Here is an 18,036-nt window from a genome sequence, read left to right as displayed (position 1 = left end):
GGCTCCCAGCCCCCCCTGCTCTAACCGCCAGCTCCCGCTCCCCTCCCAGAGCCAGGGAGAGAACCCAGGTGTCCTGGCTCCCAGCCCCCCCTGCTCTGACCCACCAGCCCCCACTCCCCAGGAGTCCTGGCTCCCCGCTTCCTCCCATAGGATCACTGATTTAACACTAAGTATTGGGGTAGCCGTGTTAGTCTGTATCCGCAAAACCACCGAGGAGTCCAGTGGCACCTTAAAGACTCGCAGTGACTTGGGCATCCGCTTCTGGCGAAGGGGCTTTTTGCCCAAATCACTCTGCTAGTCTTTAAGGTGCCACCGGACTCCTCACTGATTTAACACTGCCTTACTGCGTGGGGGGTGGGGGGGAAGTGTCGGCAGCTGCGAAAGAGAAAGTGAAAGTCCCACTTCCCACAGCCCGGGGACACTTCACAGCTTGCTGCGCCCCAGCTCTGCTCCAGCCTGGGGTTCCTCAAACGGCCCCAGCCAGGTTTGAGCAAGGACGCCTGGGTTCTCTCCCCAGCTCTGGGAGGGGAGTGAGGGCTGGTGGTTAGAGCAGGGGGGGCTGGGAGCAGGATTCCTGGGTTCTCTCCCCAGCTCTGGGAGGGGAATGGGGTCTAGTGGGTTAGAGCGAGGGTGGGCTGGGAGCCAGGACTCCTGGGTTCTCTCCCCAGCTCTTGGAGGGGAGTGGGGGCTGGTGGTTAGAGCAGGGGGGGCTGGGAGCCAGGATGCCTGGGTTCTCTACCCAGCTCTGGGAGGGAAGTGGGGGCTGGTGGTTAGAGCAATGGGGGCTGGAAGCCAGGACTCCTGGGTTCTCTCCCCAGCTCTGGTAGGGAAGTGGGGGCTGGTGGTTAGAGCAGGGAGGGCTGGGAGCCAAGATTCCTGGGTTCTCTCCCCGGCTCTGGGAGGGGAATGGGGTCTAGTGGGTTAGAGCAGCGGGGGTCTTGTCACTATTCTGTGCCTCAGTTTCCCCTTTGAAACAGGGCCAGTTAGCTTCCTCTGGAGGACCGTGTGGTTGGAGAGCGAGTCCCTCTGCCCCCTCCTTTTGCAGAGGGAGTGCCCTTGGGTGGGCCTTGCGCTGGTGGTACCAGCTGGCCAAACACCCACAAATCCCTCCTTCTGCAGCACAGGTTTGGGGCCGGGGCCCTGGGTTGGTCCTGCTCCTGGAGAGCAGATGGGCCCGAACGATTGGTCAGACCCCTGGCACTGTGGCTCCCAGATATGGGCCAGGCTCTGTGGGTGACAGGCATCCCCACTGCACAGCCTCTGGTGTAACACTGCCCTCTCTCCCCCAGACCCGTGTGCCCGACCCCTCCCACGGACGCCATGGAGCCCGTCTGCCTGGTAGAGTCGGTGCCCAGCTCTGGTGCCCTGCAGGTGAACCCGGCCGCCCTGGGCCTGCTGCGGGTCCTCGCCCGGCCCCTGCACGTCCTCGCCATCTTCGGGCCCTGTGGCACTGGGAAATCCTTCCTCATGGACCGGCTGGTGGGGCAGGGTGAAGGTGAGGGGTCCCCATTGCTCCCCCTTCCCTCTGCCTGTGCCTCCACCATCTCACCCCATCCCTCTGCCTGGGCCTCCCTCATCCCCCTGTGCCCCCCTCCTGGGCTTCCCCCAACCCCCTGCCTGGGCCTTCCCCACCCCTCTGCCTCCCCCAACCCCTCGCCTGGACCTTCCTGACCCCTGCCTGAGCCTCCTCGTATTCCCCCAGCCCTGGACAGAGCTGAAAGCTGGACTTGAGGGTTCTCTGTGGGACCAGCCCACCCGGTGTCTCCGATGTCCGTGCCCTGATGCGAGGAGCATGGGGAGCGCGGAGTGGGGAGTCTTGGCAGGCAAACCGAGTTGTGGCTGAAGTGGCTGCCCGGAGCCATGGCGGTATCCCTGGCACAGCTGGGGCGTTGGCCAGAGGGGTCCGGGCTGCTCCGGAGGGCTGGGCGGGGGAAAACGAGTGAGAGGCAGCGTGCGGCGTGTGTCTGGGCAGGGAGAAAAAGGAGGGATATTGGACAGCACCAGGGCAGGCGCCTACACTGGCCCTCTCAGCTCCGCTTGGCGGGGAGGTGGGTCAGGTGCAGAGAGTCAGAGCAGAGGCCCGAGGATGAGACCTTGGAATGGGGGATGTGACCCATGGGGGAAAGCGGGGAAGGGGAGCCCCAGTGGGACCACGGGAGGAGAGTCCCAGCAGAAAGGGAGTCCAGATACATTCAGGCTGGAATAAGGCATCAGCTGAGACGGGTGAGGGGAATTCACCAGGAGAGCCACTTGCTGAGCATCTCCGTCGCGGACAGGGCAGGTCTCCCGACAACCGGCCCTGGGCTGAGCTGTCAGGGATCAGGCTGGATGGTCACAGGGGTCCCTGCTGGCCCAGGAATCGCAGCATCGGGGCTTAGACCCTGTCAGGGCTGGTCTCGCTTTGCTGGTCCTGCCCCAGCGCTGGGGGCTGCCGGCGTCGAGTCAGCCTCGCCGGGCCCTGCCAGGATGTATTGCTAAGTTTCTATCCCACCGCTGGCTCTCGTTGACCCTCCGTCGGCACCTGGCTGACCCCCCCATCCCTGACCCCGCTGCCTGGTCCTCCCACATCCCTCCACCTGCGTGGGCCTCCCAATCTACTGCCTGGAGCCTTTTCCGACCCCTCCACACATCGGGGCCTCCGCGATCCCTCCGCCCACCTGGCCCTCTCAATCCCTCCACCTGCACCTCCGTGACCCCTGTGCCTGGGCCTCCCCCTCTCCCCACAGCCCCCACTCAGTGCGCCTCTCTCTCCCCACAGGTTTCCCCCGCTCCCCGGGGATCTGGGTGTGGTGCCTGCCCCACCCGACTCAGCCCGACCAGGCCCTGGTGCTTCTGGACACGGAAGGATTCCCCGAGCAAGAGGTAGTGGTGTCTAGTGGTTAGAGTGTATGGCGGGGCAAGGGCGGCAGGGGGCTGGGAGCCAGGACTCCTGGGTTCTATCCCTGGCTGTGGGAGGGGAGGGGCTGGTGGGTTAGAGTTGGGGAGCGAGCAGCCAGAACTCCTGGGATCTCTCCCCAGCTCTGATAGGGAAGTGGGGGCTGGTGGTCAGAGCAGGGGGGGCTGGGAGCCAGGACTCCTGAGTTCTCTCCTTAGACCCGCTGCTCATGCTCCTTTCATTGCCGTTGTAGGGCGATGAGACGAAGCTCTCCCACCTCTTCCTTCTGAACGTGCTGCTCAGCAGCGTCTTTGTCTATAACACCAGGAGTGAGGGCGACCCCCAGAGGCAGCTCGACCGCCTGACGTATCCTTCCCAGCACGGCCCCTACCCTGCTCTGGGACTGGCGCCCTGGAGGGGAAAGCCCTCGTGTCCCATTTCCTGCCCCTCTGTGCCAGCTGGTCCCCCTACCGTGGGACTGAGGAGGGCCCGCGCCCCTAGAGGGGAAAGGCCCCTTCTGCCGTTCCCTACCCCCCTGCGGTCAGATGGGAGCTGGCGCTCCTAGAGGGGAAAGGCCACGGGCCTCATGCCCTGTCTCCCACCCCATCCAGTTCCCTGCCCTGGGGCCGGATGGGAGCTGGTGACCCAGAGGGGAAAGGCCCCATGTCCCTTTCACACCCCCCTCCCCGGTTCGGTTCCCGTCGCTCGACCCTGTCTTTTCCTTCACGGTGCCCCCTGCAGGTACGTGAGGGATCTGCCTCGGGTGGTGCGAGTGCTGGACGAGTGCTCCAGGGAGAACAGCTTCCTCCTGAGCAGCGAGTGCTCCAGGGAGAACAGCTTCCTCCTGAGCAGCGTGCTGCCCGACTTCGTGTGGTGCCTGCGGGACGTGGCGCCCGACCCCTGCCTGGACGAGGTGCTGGAAGCCACGGACCATGAGCTGGACTCGGCTCTCAGCTCCCCGCAAGGTGCATGACCATCAGGGCCCTTCCCCAGCGGAGGGGAATCCTGGCGTCCGGGCAGGTCCCCAGCCCGGCTCAGGTTCCGTCCTGCCTCCCCAGCTCACCCCTGCCGTCTCAGAGGGGTACAGGAGCCCGCTTCACTTCCTGTCCTAAACGAGCGCTGGTGTGAAACAGCCCCCACACCCTGCCCCAGAGCGGATGTATCTCCGCGCTGGACAAGGGGTCCCTGGATAAACAGCCCCCACCCCTCATCCCAGAGGTGGCTGCATCTCCATGCTGCATGAGGGGTCCATGTATCAACAGCCTGCGTTTCCTGCCCCAGAGCGGCCACATCTCTGCCCTCAGTATCCCCTGCCTCTCGGTGTGACCCCAGGGTTCACCCGCCACCCCCTTTCTCTCGCAGATTCGGAGGACTCCCCGTCCAGCTGTGTACAGAGGTTATTCCCCTGCCGGAAGCTGTTCCGTTTCTGCTCCCCCCGAGGGGATGGAGGGCACGGCGAGCAGCTGTCTCCCGCAGGCCAGCTGCACCCCATGTTCCAGGAGCAGGTGGGGCGTTTTAAGGACTACGCCCTGAGCCGGAGCCCTAAGACTGTGGTGGGGAACAGAGCAGTTGATGGGGCGTGTAAGTGTCTGGCTGGGGGTGGGTGAGCAGCCTGTGGGATGTCTGTACCGTACCTAGTGCAATGAGGTCATAGGCCTGGACTGGGAGGCCTCAGTGCTACCTTAAGATACCTAATAAATAGCAATCTTAGTGTACAGCGCCTAGCGCAACCAGGTCGTGTGCCAGGACCAGGGCGCCTGGGCGCTACCGTAATATACCTAATAAATAGCAGTGATCATTCTAGATGAAAACTCAGGAACCTGGGTACTGCTGGACAGATTTTTTTGGTGAAAAATGCAGATTTGGCAGCAGTGACATTTCCCCTGAATTCCTGTTGCTTTCTCCATATTGTTGGTATAGGGTTAAAAGAAACCCAAACTTCCCAAAATGGCAGAAGTCTGGTTTTTGGTTTAAAACAACTTTCCATTTTCAGATTTCCTATTGTATTTAAATCAAAAAACTGTCCCCAAAGCCTGGGGCTCTTGGGGTGTCGGTGGAACGTTCCCTTTGACCCGAAATGTCAGGTTTTTGGCTTTTCAGTTGACTGGAAGTTCTGAGCAGTTTTATTCTTTCATTCGATCCGAAACAATTTGCTTTTTTGGAATTGCCAGGACCCAAAAGCCCATCAGTCACCCAGTTCTGGCTCCGTCCTCAGGCTGGAAAATCACCAGCCTCGATGACTGGGAACGAGGGACTCAGCTGCCTGTAACAGTAACGATCCCTGGCTCTTCTCTAGTGCTTCCCAGCCATCCATTTGTCAGCACCATTGTCCCCCTTGTACAGCAGGGGAAACTGAGGCACAAAGCAGGGCTGTGACTAGCCCAAGCTCCTCCAGCAGGCCAGTGGAGAGCCTGGGCCAGAACCCAGAAGTCCTATCCCACCCTGCAGCAGCAGCACAAACCTCAGTACCTGAGCCAGACCAGGGTGTGGGGGAGGGAGTGACTGGACAGGAGCCCCCAGCCCACCGAATCCTGGTCTGTCCTCTCTCTCCAGTCCTGGCTGATTTCCTGGAGCGCATCGTGGACCTGCTGTCCCGCGATGAGCCCGTTTTCTTGAGTGAGATCTGCAATGGCCTGCAGGTGAGGGAGAGTCTGGGCAGAAGCGGGCTGGGCATTGGGAGAGGCAGAGGGGCTCGTGGAGTGGGGGTCCCATGGGATCTGTGCGGTGGGTGGAGGCTGGGCGCTGGGAGAGGCAGAGGGGCTCAAGTGGGGATGGGGGAGGGAGGTCCCTTTGGATCTGTGTGGCGGGGGGAATGGAGCTGAGTGCTGGAAGATGCAGAGGGGCTCATGCTTGGGCGGGGGTCCCATGGGATCTGTGCAGTGGATGGGGGCAGAGAAGGCTCCAGTTAATGGGGGGCGTGTTTTCTGCCGCCAGCAGGAAGGCAGCAATTACTCCGTGGGGTACCCAGTGGACCCCATGGGGGGCGCCCCACCAAGCAGAGCAGCAGCCAGCGCTGCCCAGCCCTCGGTGCTGGAGCCCAAGGTCAGTCGGGGGCAGCCCCAGGACTAGGGGGAAGGGGCTGCACGGGTGTGGGGGAGCTGTTCCTCGTTCCAGCTCGGCTTAGAGAGAGCTGGAGGTTGGACCATATGGGGGCGGGTGCAGGGCTTCCTGGTAGGAACTGGGCTGAGACCCAGCAACTCATTTCATACACGGAACCAGTTATAACCATGGAGCATTGTAGCTAGGTGGGAGCTGGTGTCCCCTAGTGGGGCAGGGCCCCGTGACCCATTCCCTGCCCCCCCTGAGCCAGCCCATCCCTGCCCTGGGGTGCATCGGGGCTGGCACCCCTTAGAGGGGAAAGGCCCGTGACCCATTCCCCGTCCCCATGAGCCAACCCGTCCCTGCCCTGGGGTGCGTCAGGGCCGGGGCCCCTTAGAGGGGAAAGGCCCCGTGACCCATTCCCCACCCCCCTGAGCCAGCTCGTCCCCGCCCTGGGGTGTGTTGGAGCCAGCACCCCCTAGAGGGGAAAGCCCCCATGTCCCATTCCCTGCCCCCCTGAGCCAGCCCGTCCCTGCCCTGGGGTGCATCGGGGCTGGCGCCCCTTAGAGAGGAAAGGCCCTGTGTTCCATTCCCCACACCCCTGAGCCAGCCTGTCCCTGCCCTGGGGTACAGCAGGGCTGGCGTCCCCTAGAGGAGAAAGGCCCCATGTCCCATTCCCTGCCCCCCTGAGCCAGCCCGTCCCTGCCCTGGGGTGCATTGGGGCTGGCGCCCCTTAGAGGGGAAACGCCCCGTGTCCCATTCCCCGCCCCCCTGAGCCAGCCCGTCCCTGCCCTGGGGTACATCGGGGCTGGCGCCCCGTAGAGGGGAAAGGCCCCGTGACCCATTCCCCATCCCCACGAGCCAACCCGTCCCTGCCGTGGGGTGTGTTGGGGCCGGCGCCCCCTAGAGGGGGAAGGCGCTGAGCGGCTCTGTGGCAGGTGACGGGGTGTGTCAGCCCTTTGCCGGGCAGTGGATCCAGTTGTGCTCTCTCGCTCTCCATGATGTATCTGCCCCCCTGTTGTCTCTCCCGCACAGAGGGAACACATGATCCCACTTCAGGCATCTCGACCTGCCCTGCCGGTCCTGGCCAAGGTGAGTGGCCCCCGTTGGCCCAGCCCCAACCCCCTCCTGGCTGCCTTTTGGGCGGAGGTGGAAACAGCCCCCTCCTTGCTCCCAGCCTCACTCCGCCTTGCTGCCCCCAGGTTGCCCCCAGCACGGCACAGCCAGGTGCCATGGAGAAACCGATGTGCCTGATCGAGAACAGCCTGGACGGGGAGCTGCAACTGAACCAGGCAGCCCTGGCCCTGCTCCAGAGCGTCCGCCAGCCCGTGGTGGTGGTGGCCATCGCTGGGCTGTACCGCACCGGCAAGTCCTACCTCATGAACAGACTGGCCGGCAAGGACCAGGGAGGTGAGCGCTGGGGAGGTGCTTGGCCGTGGGGCTGATCCAGGGGGCAGGGAGTGGGGAGGATACCAGGGTAGACAGGCCCGTGGGGCTAATCCCAGGGGAGGGAGGGGTGGGATACCAGGCTAGACGGGCCTGTTACCTGCACAAAATTCTCCGTTACACACACACTGTAGGGGGTGCCCACCCGTACCCCGTTCCTAGGGCTCAGGGCGTGCGCTTTGTGGGTCTGCAGGGCCTTTGCCCAGTGAAAGAGCTTTACCCAGCAATATCCTTCTCCTCTATTTATTAACAGTCACCAAGCAGAACACACATGCTAATCCTTAGGGGTTTTTCAACATACCATAATTGTAACTGTGCTGGCCACCCTGTATGGAGCGTTTGTACATGTGGGGCACATTGAGGTACAACCCTGCACACATTTAACCCGGAGAGGTCCAGCTTAGTTTGCTATAGAGATCGTATTGGGGATATGATAACTTGTTCCATACGTGACGGGATCCCCGGGGTGCAGCCTGGGACTGTTTGACCGCTGTGCCCCCCCCAGCTCTCCAGCCTGGGCTGTCTCCCACAATGCTTTGTAGTGACCAGCAGCAAACCCCTCCGGGCGCTGTGATCACTCAGCACAACCGTGTGTGGAGCCCCACACGCAGCTAGACTCCCAGAGGTGGTCATGGATGTCACAGAGTCTGGGGGAGTCCAGCCCTGCATCCCTCTTCCCGGGACCCACAGTGACTTTTAGCCAGCCAGTAAAACAGAAGGTTTATTGGACAACAGGAACGCAGGTTACAGCAGAGCTTGCAGGCACAGTCAGGATCCCTCCATCGAGTCCTTCTGGGCTTTCAGGGTGCTTGGATCCTAGCTGGGATACCCTGAATTCCGCCCTCACAGCCCCAAACCCAAACTGACCTGCCCCTCCTTCCGCCGGCCGATTCCTTTCTCCCGCTCCCTGGGCACAGGTGCTGACCCCCCTCCCCGCTGCCTGGCTCAGGTTACAGGCTTAAAGATCCTGTCCCTCACCTAAAGACATGCCCTGCTCTCCCATTCCCCACACCGACAGCCCCTACTCCATCACAATGGATCACACAGGGACAGGCATCAGCCGAACCCCCCAGCTCCCAGCACTGTACCCCAGGAATGTACCGTCTTGCACTGCTGAAGACGAACTGTGCAAATTTATTCACTGGTTCCCCACTTCGTCAATGGAAAGTGAATATACGCAGCCTTTGTAACCTGTGCAGATTTACCAAACACTTCAGGCAAACTCACTGGTAACGATACACAGTTCAACAAATGTACTGACTACAAAAGAGATTTTATGTGGTTATAAGTGATAGGGAAAAAGTCAGAGTTAGTTACCAAAATAAAGTAAAATATAAGCCCACAGTCTAAACTCCCAAGCCCATTAGACTGGGCAACATCTAGACTAAGCAGTTTTTCTCCACCCACTGGATACTGCAGTTCACAGTACACAGCTTTCCCCCTAGAAACCTGGGCCAGTCCCGTGTGTGGGAGGCTTCAGTCTTCCCAGTGTAGGTGGGGGGAGGAGGAAGGCCCAGCATGGGGTCTCTGTGCTCTGTTTTGTACCCTTAGGCCAGGTGCTTGGGGAGCACAAGTCCCCAGGCACGTCTGGGGGGCGTTGCTGAGTCCCCAGGCGAGGTTGAGCAGTTCCCCCTGGTGTGGCCTCATGCAGGTGAGTCATCACATTGTAGCTCCCTAGCTGGGCAATGGCTGGTGATGGTTGTTTGGCACCCGCCCGGACATTGGGTACTTTCCCGGACATTGTCTCTGGAGAGCTGGTATCTGGGTGCATATCTTGGTGACAGCCGTCCTGCACACTCTCCTCACTTGGCACGTGCGGGTGAGACACATATTTAGATGGGACAGTGGTTTTCAGCAGATCGTAACCTTTGCCATGACACGTTATCTCATGGACTCACAGGACTCGTGCTCTCTCTCAGCTCTGTACGGTCTCTGTGGGGAGCCCCCTTCAGTGAGACAGCACTTCTCGGGGGTCCACTCCCTCCTGGGGGTTAATCCCCTCCACCTCCTGGAGCCGCACCTCTCTGAGCCTCAGCACACCTGTCTCTGCCGTGGGCCCCCTGGCCTTCCACTCCCAGAGGGAATAATGCACTACAAGGCCACGTGGTGCAGGGGACAGCACCTTTCCCTTTTCTACGGTTATCCCTCCATTTACAAGGGCCAGAGGCCGTTGTGCCAACCTAGGGTTAGATACCTGCCCCTCCGGCGCCTTTCCTGGTGTTATGTATTTCAATGGGGAATGTACTGTCTGTACTATGGCTTTAGATCCTCCAGTTATATACCCGCAACGCTGCAAGGTGCCACACCAAGACCCAGCACACTTTCTATTTCTCACAGGGGTGACATTTTGCTCAGGGTAGTTCCTGTTTTGGACCTATAGGCCACGATTTGTAAGTTCCTGGTGCTTTGCTGCTGTAGCAGCGCTGCTCCCAGCGCCTCAGCAGGACTAGGCAGTGGCAGGATGGATGATTCTCCCACCTTTGGATATGTGGGGCCGGGGCCAAGTCCTGTTTCAGGGTCAGTGATAACTTTACCTGACCAGGCCCCCACTCCTACTGCCGCCCTTTCGGAGAAAACCCAGTGGGCGACATTTCAGTAACATCTCTCGAGAGGTTCAGGTTCCCAGAAGGGCTCTTAAGGATGCCACATGAATTGGGGCAGGAAATTTTCCAGTCAGTTCCACCCGTTGTGCATCTGGGGTTTGTCCCTCCTTTCCTGATATGACCCCTAAGTATTTTACCTCTTGCTGTACCAGCTGGGCCTTGGCTCTGTTGGCCTGGAGTGTGGTATGTTGGATGATCTGTAACGTCTGCTCAGTGATCCTACCAATCTCCTCCCTGTGGTCCCCAGGGACCCGTGTATCATCAGCATAAGGAATTACCCTCTCTGGGGCTTCAGGTGTCCATTTTCCCCACATCTTAACCACATGGGGTGACAAATTGCAGGTGCGTTATGAAAACCCTGGGGACTCTGGTGAAACACAACTATTGTCCCCTGGAAGTGAACCCAGATTTGTACCAGGACTCGGTGCAAGGGAATGGCAGAGAAGGCGTTTGCTAAATCTGGTACTGAGAACCACTGTGCCCCTGCTGCTACTGCAGCAGCTACTTCTTGGTACTTGGCCATGACCGGGGCAGGGGCAGGGTTACCTCGTTTAATGCTCTAAAATCCACTGTCATTCACCAGGTCTTCCCATCCGCTTTCAGGACAGGCCAATCGGGGCAGGATTAGTACTCGCCATGTGCCCCATAACACTCTGTTCTAACAAATGTTCAATGTAGATTTTATTCCTTCCTCTGCCTCCTGAGGATACTTGTACTGACGCTGTGGAGGGGGGTCAGGGCCTCGAATTAAAACCTCAGCATCAATTTTCCCACACTCCAGTTTCTTTTCAGCCGATACCCCGGGAAACTTGTCCGCTCATGGGTCCCCTTCTTTCGATTTCCCTCCTTCCGGGCCTTGATAGCCCACACCTCTGTACAGCATTAAGGGAGCGGGGGGTAGATGTGTCTGCTGGCGCGTCGCTATTTGCCCATAGGAGCCTGTTGGCTAATTCCATGATGCGTCTCCCCTCATTAAGGTTAAGATGTTCCCAATATTCCATCCTCCTCAGCCTCGTTCCCAGTTTGATCCTGCTTCTGAACACAGTATCTTACCCATGGCTCCCGATTCCCTATGTGGGTCACGACTGGTCTCATGATAAACGCTTTCATTGTCTCCCCTGTATGGGATACTAGTTGTGTTGAATCGTCTGTTTCCACAGCGTCCCCGGGAAACCACTGTTCTCCAAGCACAGATATTGATGCACAGGTGTCAGTTAGCATAGTGGGGCATGTTCAGGAACGGCACCAGGGTTTTTGGCGCCTTAGGCGGGGGTCCTTCCGCGCTCCCGATCGTTGGCAGCAGTTCGGCAGCAGGGGGTCCTTCCGCGCACCTGATCTTTGGGGCACTTCGGCGGCGGGTCCTGGAATGAGTGAAGGACCTGCCGCAGAATTGCCGCCGAAGACCTGGAGCGCGGAAGGACCCCCCGCTGCCGAATTGCCTCCCCTCCCAAAACCTGGTGCCCTAAAGCACCGGCCCTGGGCATGTTTGTTCCCCTGATCTCCCTATTATTGCCCTTACAATGGGACATCCCTACTTGTCATACTGTAGTTGGGCCACTACCTCAGGGGGACTCTGGGGAGGGGGGCACCCCTACTGGAGTGGTGCCGATGCTTCAGGGTCCGTTCTGTGAGCTACAGGAACCCCAGCAATCAATTCCTCTTGCCTGTCTGACTGGGCAGCCCTCTGCAGTAACTCACTTGTGAGCTTCCCGTCCTATTTCTCTTCTGGGTTCCCTGCCGTCATGAGCTCCCTCCATGCCTCCCCTCTCAGGATACCTTTCCCACCTTCAGCCAGACGTCCTCTGGTCTGCATCTGATACCCAGACCCAGATCCATTTCTTCCTCTGGCTCCTCCACTGCCCATTGCATCTCCCCGGAACGTGCCATTGTGCATCGGGCCCTTTCCCCTGGCTCCGCTTGGAGATCTAGGGGCCCATCGGCGGCAAAAGCTACCTCCTGGACAGGCTCCATTCTCCCGTCCCTATTTCCTTTTCCCCCTTCTCCCTGCGTGTCTCGAAAAACTACAGCTGCTCGAAAAATCTCCTGTTTCAACTCCAAATATCCCCCAGCTGGATCTGTGGGGTCTAAAATCACTTTCATTCTTCAGTTCAAGCCATCTAACACCGCCGTCTGAAAACCTGAAGGGTTGGAATCGGGGGGTGTTCCAGTTCCTATGGCACAACCCCGGCAGACATGGCAAGGATCTCCTTTTTAATAACATCTGTAACCCTTCTGCCCCTCTGAGTCGGCAGCAGCAAGGGCTGGGTTCAGTATCCAGGGGTTCTGTTTCAGTAACATCACGCGTAACCGGCTCGAGCCCCCACCCAGTGACCTGGGACACTTACATACCACACCCTTCTGGGCGCCTCTAGGAGGCAGTACTTCCCCATTCACAAGCACGGAGTCTGAGTGTAGCAAAATCCTTTTAATAAAGGAAGGAGACAATGCGGCATCCCATTGGAGAAACACCGCAAACAGGGTTATAACACAAACCATAAGCAGAAACCCACCTCCAAGTACATTTGGCAATGTCCTTTTCCCCTTAGGGTCTTAAGTCCGACAACCCAAAAGTCTCTGGTCAGCGCCACCCCAGAATTCAAGAGTTTTTCTGCAGTTTTATCCCCCTAGCCTGGGTGGAAATGGGCGGGCGGGGGGGAGTCCACACAGGATGTTAAGGGGCAGGCCAACTGCTCCACCTCTCCATGGAGTTCTGCTGCTGCCTTCACCACGACCCACTCCACCACACCAGCTGTGCCGCTCCTCCACAACCCACTCCACCACACCAACTGTGCCGCTCCTCCAGCTGTCCGTGCAAACCACTCCACTCACTGTTCCATGGGCTGCTCAACACACTGCAAACTGCTCTGCTCTGCCAGCCACTTAGTGATAGGTCTTCAGGCTCCCCCACTAGCTAACACAGCACTCAGTGATCTCAGCTCTTAGTAGGGGAGCCCTGGTGCACCATTGGCCCAACATGGATTCAGCTCAGCAGTCTCTAGATGGACTCCTAATGGAATCAAAATTAGCTCTACTCTTTAACAGTGGAGAGAGGAGGATGTGCAATTGGTGTTCAGCCTCAAAAGGGCACATGCCAATCAAGATATCACACACCACTCCCCAACCTCTCTCAAAATTCATGGGGCTTGTGAACCCATGTCCCATGTTTTCAAGTACCCGCCTGTGACGAACGGGATGTCTTAATGTTTCTCTGAATACTGTGTTGGTGCCTTCAGTCCAATGACAGTATCTTAAGATCTGGCAAGCCAAAAAGGGCCAGGCACCTAATATGCCTGAACTCTGGTCTCCTAGCAACTGATGCTGGGCCGCCCCTCTGCAAAGGTGCCAATTGAAAGTGTTGGAGACAAGGGATCAGGACCTCCTGGCCGGAAAGGGCTGAGGCAGAGAGGGAGGGCTGGAAGGGATGTTAGTCTGAGCTTGCGGAACGAAAGAAGTGAAGTACACAGACCTGGGGGCTGGCTCACATAGCGCCCAGAAATGGACCTGGCTGAGGGGTCTGGTCGTGCTGTATCTACAAGCCTGTTTTAGACCGCTGTTCCTGGTCCATCGAATAAACCTCTGTTTTGCTGTGCTGAGAGTCACGTCTGAACGCAAAAGTGGGGGTGCAGGACCCTGTGGCTTCCCAGGACCCCATTGGGGCGGGCTCGCTGTGGAAGCGCACAGAGGGCAGAGGAGTGCTAATTTCCAAGGAGAGACCCAGGAGGTGAAGCCGTGTGAGCTTCTTGCCCTGAGCAAGTCTGCTCCAAGGGAGAGGAGGCTCCCCAAATTCCTGACTGGCTTGGTGGGGAGCAGTTCCAGAGCATCGCCCGGTGACTTCGTGACACCGCCCAACTGAGGTTAAGTCATCTCTGCCACAAAGCAGTCCCACAGCTCCCCATTCACACAATGAGGATGACAAACTTTTTTTTCCTCCTGCCCCAATAACAAAGAAATTGGGGATCCCAGAGCTGTTAAAATAACCATCCCAGTCTGCTGTGGGCTTATGGTAAGTGGGGGGTGGATGCCGATGCAAATTTTTCCACACTCTTTGAAATCCTTGAAATTCTTTCCACACTCCCTACAATTCACCACCAGATGACAGGGTAGCGCTCATGCTGACTCTGCTTACACCTACAATTTTGGGGGGTCACAGGGCCCTGTTCTGTGACATGGGACAATCTCCCCGGTTGTTGGGCCCCCATCCCTTCACCCAGTCCCATCCAGTGGCAAGAGCACCATTCGCACCTAGCCTCCCCTCAGCACTGCCTCTTGCTGCCCAGGCAGAAGCACTAGAACCTCATAGTCTGCCGGCCTCCGCCCGGTTCATGCCAACACCTTCCCCATCCCGTCCAGACATATGTCCCTTTCTAGGAGTCCCAGTAATTGCGCAGCCGCCTGTACCTGCTCTGGGGTAAAACCAGGAATCTCTGTAATGTTTTGCCTTGTTTTCCTTCGTCATTGTGCATCATTTGGGTCAAGGTCTGTTCTTGTTACCGCCCTTGTGGTAACTGGAACCACAGGATTGAGTTCTGCTTTTAATTTCAAATCCTGCCAGTCCCTTTCTGCAGGGGCATGGGGCCCTCAGGGGAAGCATCGGGGGCAGATGAGCATCCAGGATCCTTCTCTCCAGAATCCACCCAACTGTCTCCATTCCAAGTGTCCTCCCAGGTGTCTGTATCCCCCGGGCCCACACTCACGCCTCCCCTGGGCCCCTCTGGGCTCCCCACACAATTCCCAGGTTCTGTGTTGGCTGCCTGCAGACTGTGTGGTCACTGCCTGTCTGGCCGGATCCGTATTTCCCTGTAACACTGTTCTGACGGCTGCCTGAGCATCCCCCAGCTCCAGCTGCCGTGTAGATTCCCTCCCCATTCTGGTTTTCTACTTTCAGTTTCAGTTGCTCACACTCTTCTGTTTTGAGCCGTTACATTGTGTAATGGGGAAGCTGCACTGGCCCACCCAGATGCCTTATATTGAGGCAAATTCTCCTCGCCTTTCCTGGAGCGCTCCCAAGTTAGAGACATTCCTGGCAGCTTTGCACAGTGCCCACCCAGCTTTGATGTCCGCCGCCTTTGGCTTGGGTTTCCTGCACTCACAGAATGCTTCAAACCGCTTCCAGGCAGACTCAAGGACATCCCTCCCCTGGGAGGAATCTTGTCCCCATGGGCATGGACCCCATTCCTCTACCCATTTAGCAAGCTAACCCCCACCCATCCCGGTCCCTTTGCTTTGTTTCCTTTCCCTCCTGTTGCTTCAGGGTGAACGATCTGCCAAGAAAGAGCCTTACACAGTAAAATCCTTAACCTCTATTTATGAACCATTACCGAGCAGACACACATGCTGAGCAGACAATGCTCTGCTCACCCGGCCCGGTCAGGCAAGCGGACGTCCCTGTTGGCCAGGCAAGGTCAGTCTCGTAGGGATTCTGGGCGTGCAGAGAATTCTTGGCAGCTTTGATCTTAGGCTGTGTCTGTGGGTGAGTTCTTCTCCTTTCTGGTCTTTCCTTCATGAGTTCACACCCAGCCAAATTAATTCTACAGCAGAGAGAACCAAGCAAAGAACCAGGCACAGACTGTACAGCCAAACCGTAGGGAAGTGGGGACCATAGAGATAAAACAATGAAGAAAATGAGGATTTCACACCCGAGCTACTGATAAGTGGTTTCTTGCCAGACACGATTTACCAAACTACGTTTTCTGTAACCAACTTAAGCTCAGTTTCTGTGTCTGGCGATAGTGGGAAGGCATTAGGACGGGGTCTCCTTCTCACCAGCCTGATGGAATGTGAGGACGTGACTTTCTGCTTCTCAGCTAATGGCTGCAGACAAGGGCCTTATCCGTGGGGTGATTCAGGGTAGTGGGGAAGGGTTGACAGAGGTGACAGGTCAGCGCTAGCCAGTCGTTCCACTGGCCCCTCTCTACCCCCAGCTCTGGGAGGAGAAAGGGGTGCTCAGAGCGGGGGGTGTAGGAGCCAGGACTCCTGGGTTCTCTCCCTGGCGCTGGGAGGGGAGTGGGGCCTAGTGGTTAGAGCAGGGGAGAGGGGCTGGGAACCAGGACTCCTGGGTCCCCTCGCTCTGCATCTGTCCCAGCTCCGCCCCTCTCTCCCCAGGGTTCTCGCTGGGCTCCACCATCCAGTCGCACACCAAGGGCATCTGGATGTGGTGCCTGCCCCACCCCCACCCCTGCCGGGCCGGCCACACCCTGGTGCTGCTGGACACCGAGGGGCTGGGCGACGTGGAGAAGGTGAGTGGGGGGTGATGGGAGAGCAGGGCTGGGTTTCAGCTCTGGGGATCCAGGGAGACCTAGGGGGATCAAGAACCCTCTGGATGTGGGAAGGGCTCTGGGCTTGGAGGTGGGTGGCCCAGGGATCAGCATAGGTCAGTCTCCCCTGCCCCATATGCCCCCACCCCATCCCTCTGCAGTGGGGCCTGGTGGGCCATGCTCCCCACCCCTGACCTACAGGGGAAGTTCCAGCTCTCTGCCCCGTATCGCCCTGTCACAGACTCCCAGTCCCCCGGCTCTTTGGCTCCGTATGCCCCTGGGAGGAACCCCCCAGTGTGGCAGCCCTTCTCAGGGGTTCACTGTCTCTCTGGGGTTAGGCCCTCTGGCCTTGCTGCCCCCTGGGACCGCACCCCTGAACCCCCAGCAGCCTGGGGCCCCTCGGGGAGTCCCCTCGATCTGGGCCCCTGGGACCCCCACCCTTAGAGGGAGCAACACCCCCGATCTCTAGCTGCAGTGACTCTGCCAGCGTCACAGAGGAGGTTTATTGAGCGTCTGGACGCAGCCCAGGAGGTCTAAGGGCCCTCGGCCAGGTCAACTGGGTCTGTCCTGGCCCCATGGGTCCGGCTGCTCCTTGTCCCCTGCCCAGCCCCCTCCTTCCAACCGAGCCCCCTAAATCCCCTCCCTCACCAGCCCCTCCTCCGCCCATTGTCTTCAGTCCTAGGTTGACAGGCTGCTGAGCCCCTCTCTGCCGTCTGTTGTTCCCCCCTGGCTGGATCTGGCTGGTCAGGTCCCCGGGCCCCTCTCTCCTCAGCCCAGAACCAGCTGCCCCCGGGCTGGGCCGGGCCTCCCCATCGCCAGTCGCTGAGTCCCCAATCTCCTGACCAGTGTCCGAGGTCCCGGCTGCTGGGGGAGGTCACACCTGGCCCCCTGCAATAACAAACCCCCTCCCGTCCCTTGTTACACGTGCAGCCCCAGGGAAACTGAGGCACACACGGTGTTCATGCAAAACACTAAGAAAATAAGAAAATCCCCCACTTTGTCACACCCCACAACCCTGCTTCTCTGCAGTGGGGTCTGATGGGCTGTGCTTCCACCTGTGGTCTGCAGGGGGAGCACCAGCTCCCTGCCCAATATCCACCCTGCCCCGCCCCTCTGCAGTGGGGTCCAACACTGCGATTTTCCCCCTACCCTCTCTGCAGGGCGACACCAAGAACGACACATGGATCTTCGCGCTGGCCGTGCTGCTCAGTGGCACCTTGGTCTACAACAGCCTGGGCACCATCGACCAGCACGCCCTGGAGCAGCTGCAGTATCCTGCCCCTGCTGGGAGGGACCCAGGAGTCTGGGAGGTGGGAGCAGCTGGGATTCCCCTCCCATAACTGGGTAGCACCTGTCACACCCTCTTGGGAGCTGGGCTTTGGGGTGGGTGCCAGTAGCAGTGCCACTGTTGGGTGCCGTTCCTGGGGCAGTGGGCGCTGGGCTCAGGGACAGCCTGGCAGAGGGGGCTTCATCTCCAGTTCCTTAGCCGGCCCCCAGCTATGTGACGGAGCTGACGGAGAGCATCAAGGTGAAGGCGGCAGGCGAGGGCGGCCGGCAGGAGGGGGAAGATTCGGCCGAGTTCGTGCGGTTCTTCCCGGCCTTCGTGTGGGCCGTGCGGGATTTCACGCTGCAGCTGCAGCTGGATGGGCGGGAGATCACCGAGGACGAGTACCTGGAGAACGCCCTGAAACGCAGACAAGGTGCCAGCTGTGGGTGGGGACCGGGCTAGGTGGGCCGGGGGGCTGATCTGGGAGGCAGGGAGGGGGTGAGATACTAGGGTAGATGGGCTGTGGGTCTGAGGGGGCAGCAGGGCGGGGCT

General features: G+C 59.2%; 1 protein-coding gene across 7 annotated transcripts in view; it reads left to right on the top strand.

Annotated features, from left to right (window-relative positions):
• Window positions 1-366: 366 nt before the first annotated feature.
• The window catches only part of LOC116822242 (guanylate-binding protein 1-like), a 78,819-nt gene continuing 61,149 nt past the window's right edge, over window positions 367-18,036 (top strand). The window contains exons 1-13 of one of the 7 annotated variants that reach the window (XM_075071219.1): window positions 387-484; window positions 1,290-1,495; window positions 2,759-2,862; window positions 3,129-3,241; window positions 3,617-3,840; window positions 4,238-4,456; window positions 5,429-5,514; window positions 5,813-5,917; window positions 6,950-7,006; window positions 7,117-7,324; window positions 16,066-16,199; window positions 17,378-17,487; window positions 17,715-17,917. In XM_075071219.1, coding sequence (XP_074927320.1) covers window positions 1,321-1,495; window positions 2,759-2,862; window positions 3,129-3,241; window positions 3,617-3,840; window positions 4,238-4,456; window positions 5,429-5,514; window positions 5,813-5,917; window positions 6,950-7,006; window positions 7,117-7,324; window positions 16,066-16,199; window positions 17,378-17,487; window positions 17,715-17,917 — 1,738 coding nt within the window. In that variant the 5' untranslated portion in view covers window positions 387-484; window positions 1,290-1,320. Of the gene's footprint in view, window positions 485-1,289; window positions 1,496-2,758; window positions 2,863-3,128; window positions 3,242-3,616; window positions 3,841-4,237; window positions 4,457-5,428; window positions 5,515-5,809; window positions 5,918-6,949; window positions 7,007-7,116; window positions 7,325-16,065; window positions 16,200-17,377; window positions 17,488-17,714; window positions 17,918-18,036 lie in introns of those variants that run through there. The other 6 variants (XM_075071218.1, XM_075071217.1, XM_075071221.1 and 3 more) reach the window with 6 other exon arrangements.

This window comes from Chelonoidis abingdonii, chromosome 11 (assembly GCF_003597395.2).
Source record: "Chelonoidis abingdonii isolate Lonesome George chromosome 11, CheloAbing_2.0, whole genome shotgun sequence".
Lineage (NCBI taxonomy): Eukaryota > Metazoa > Chordata > Testudines > Testudinidae > Chelonoidis > Chelonoidis abingdonii.
Note: the sequence above shows the minus strand (reverse complement) of the source record. Positions and strands in the feature narration are given on the sequence as shown.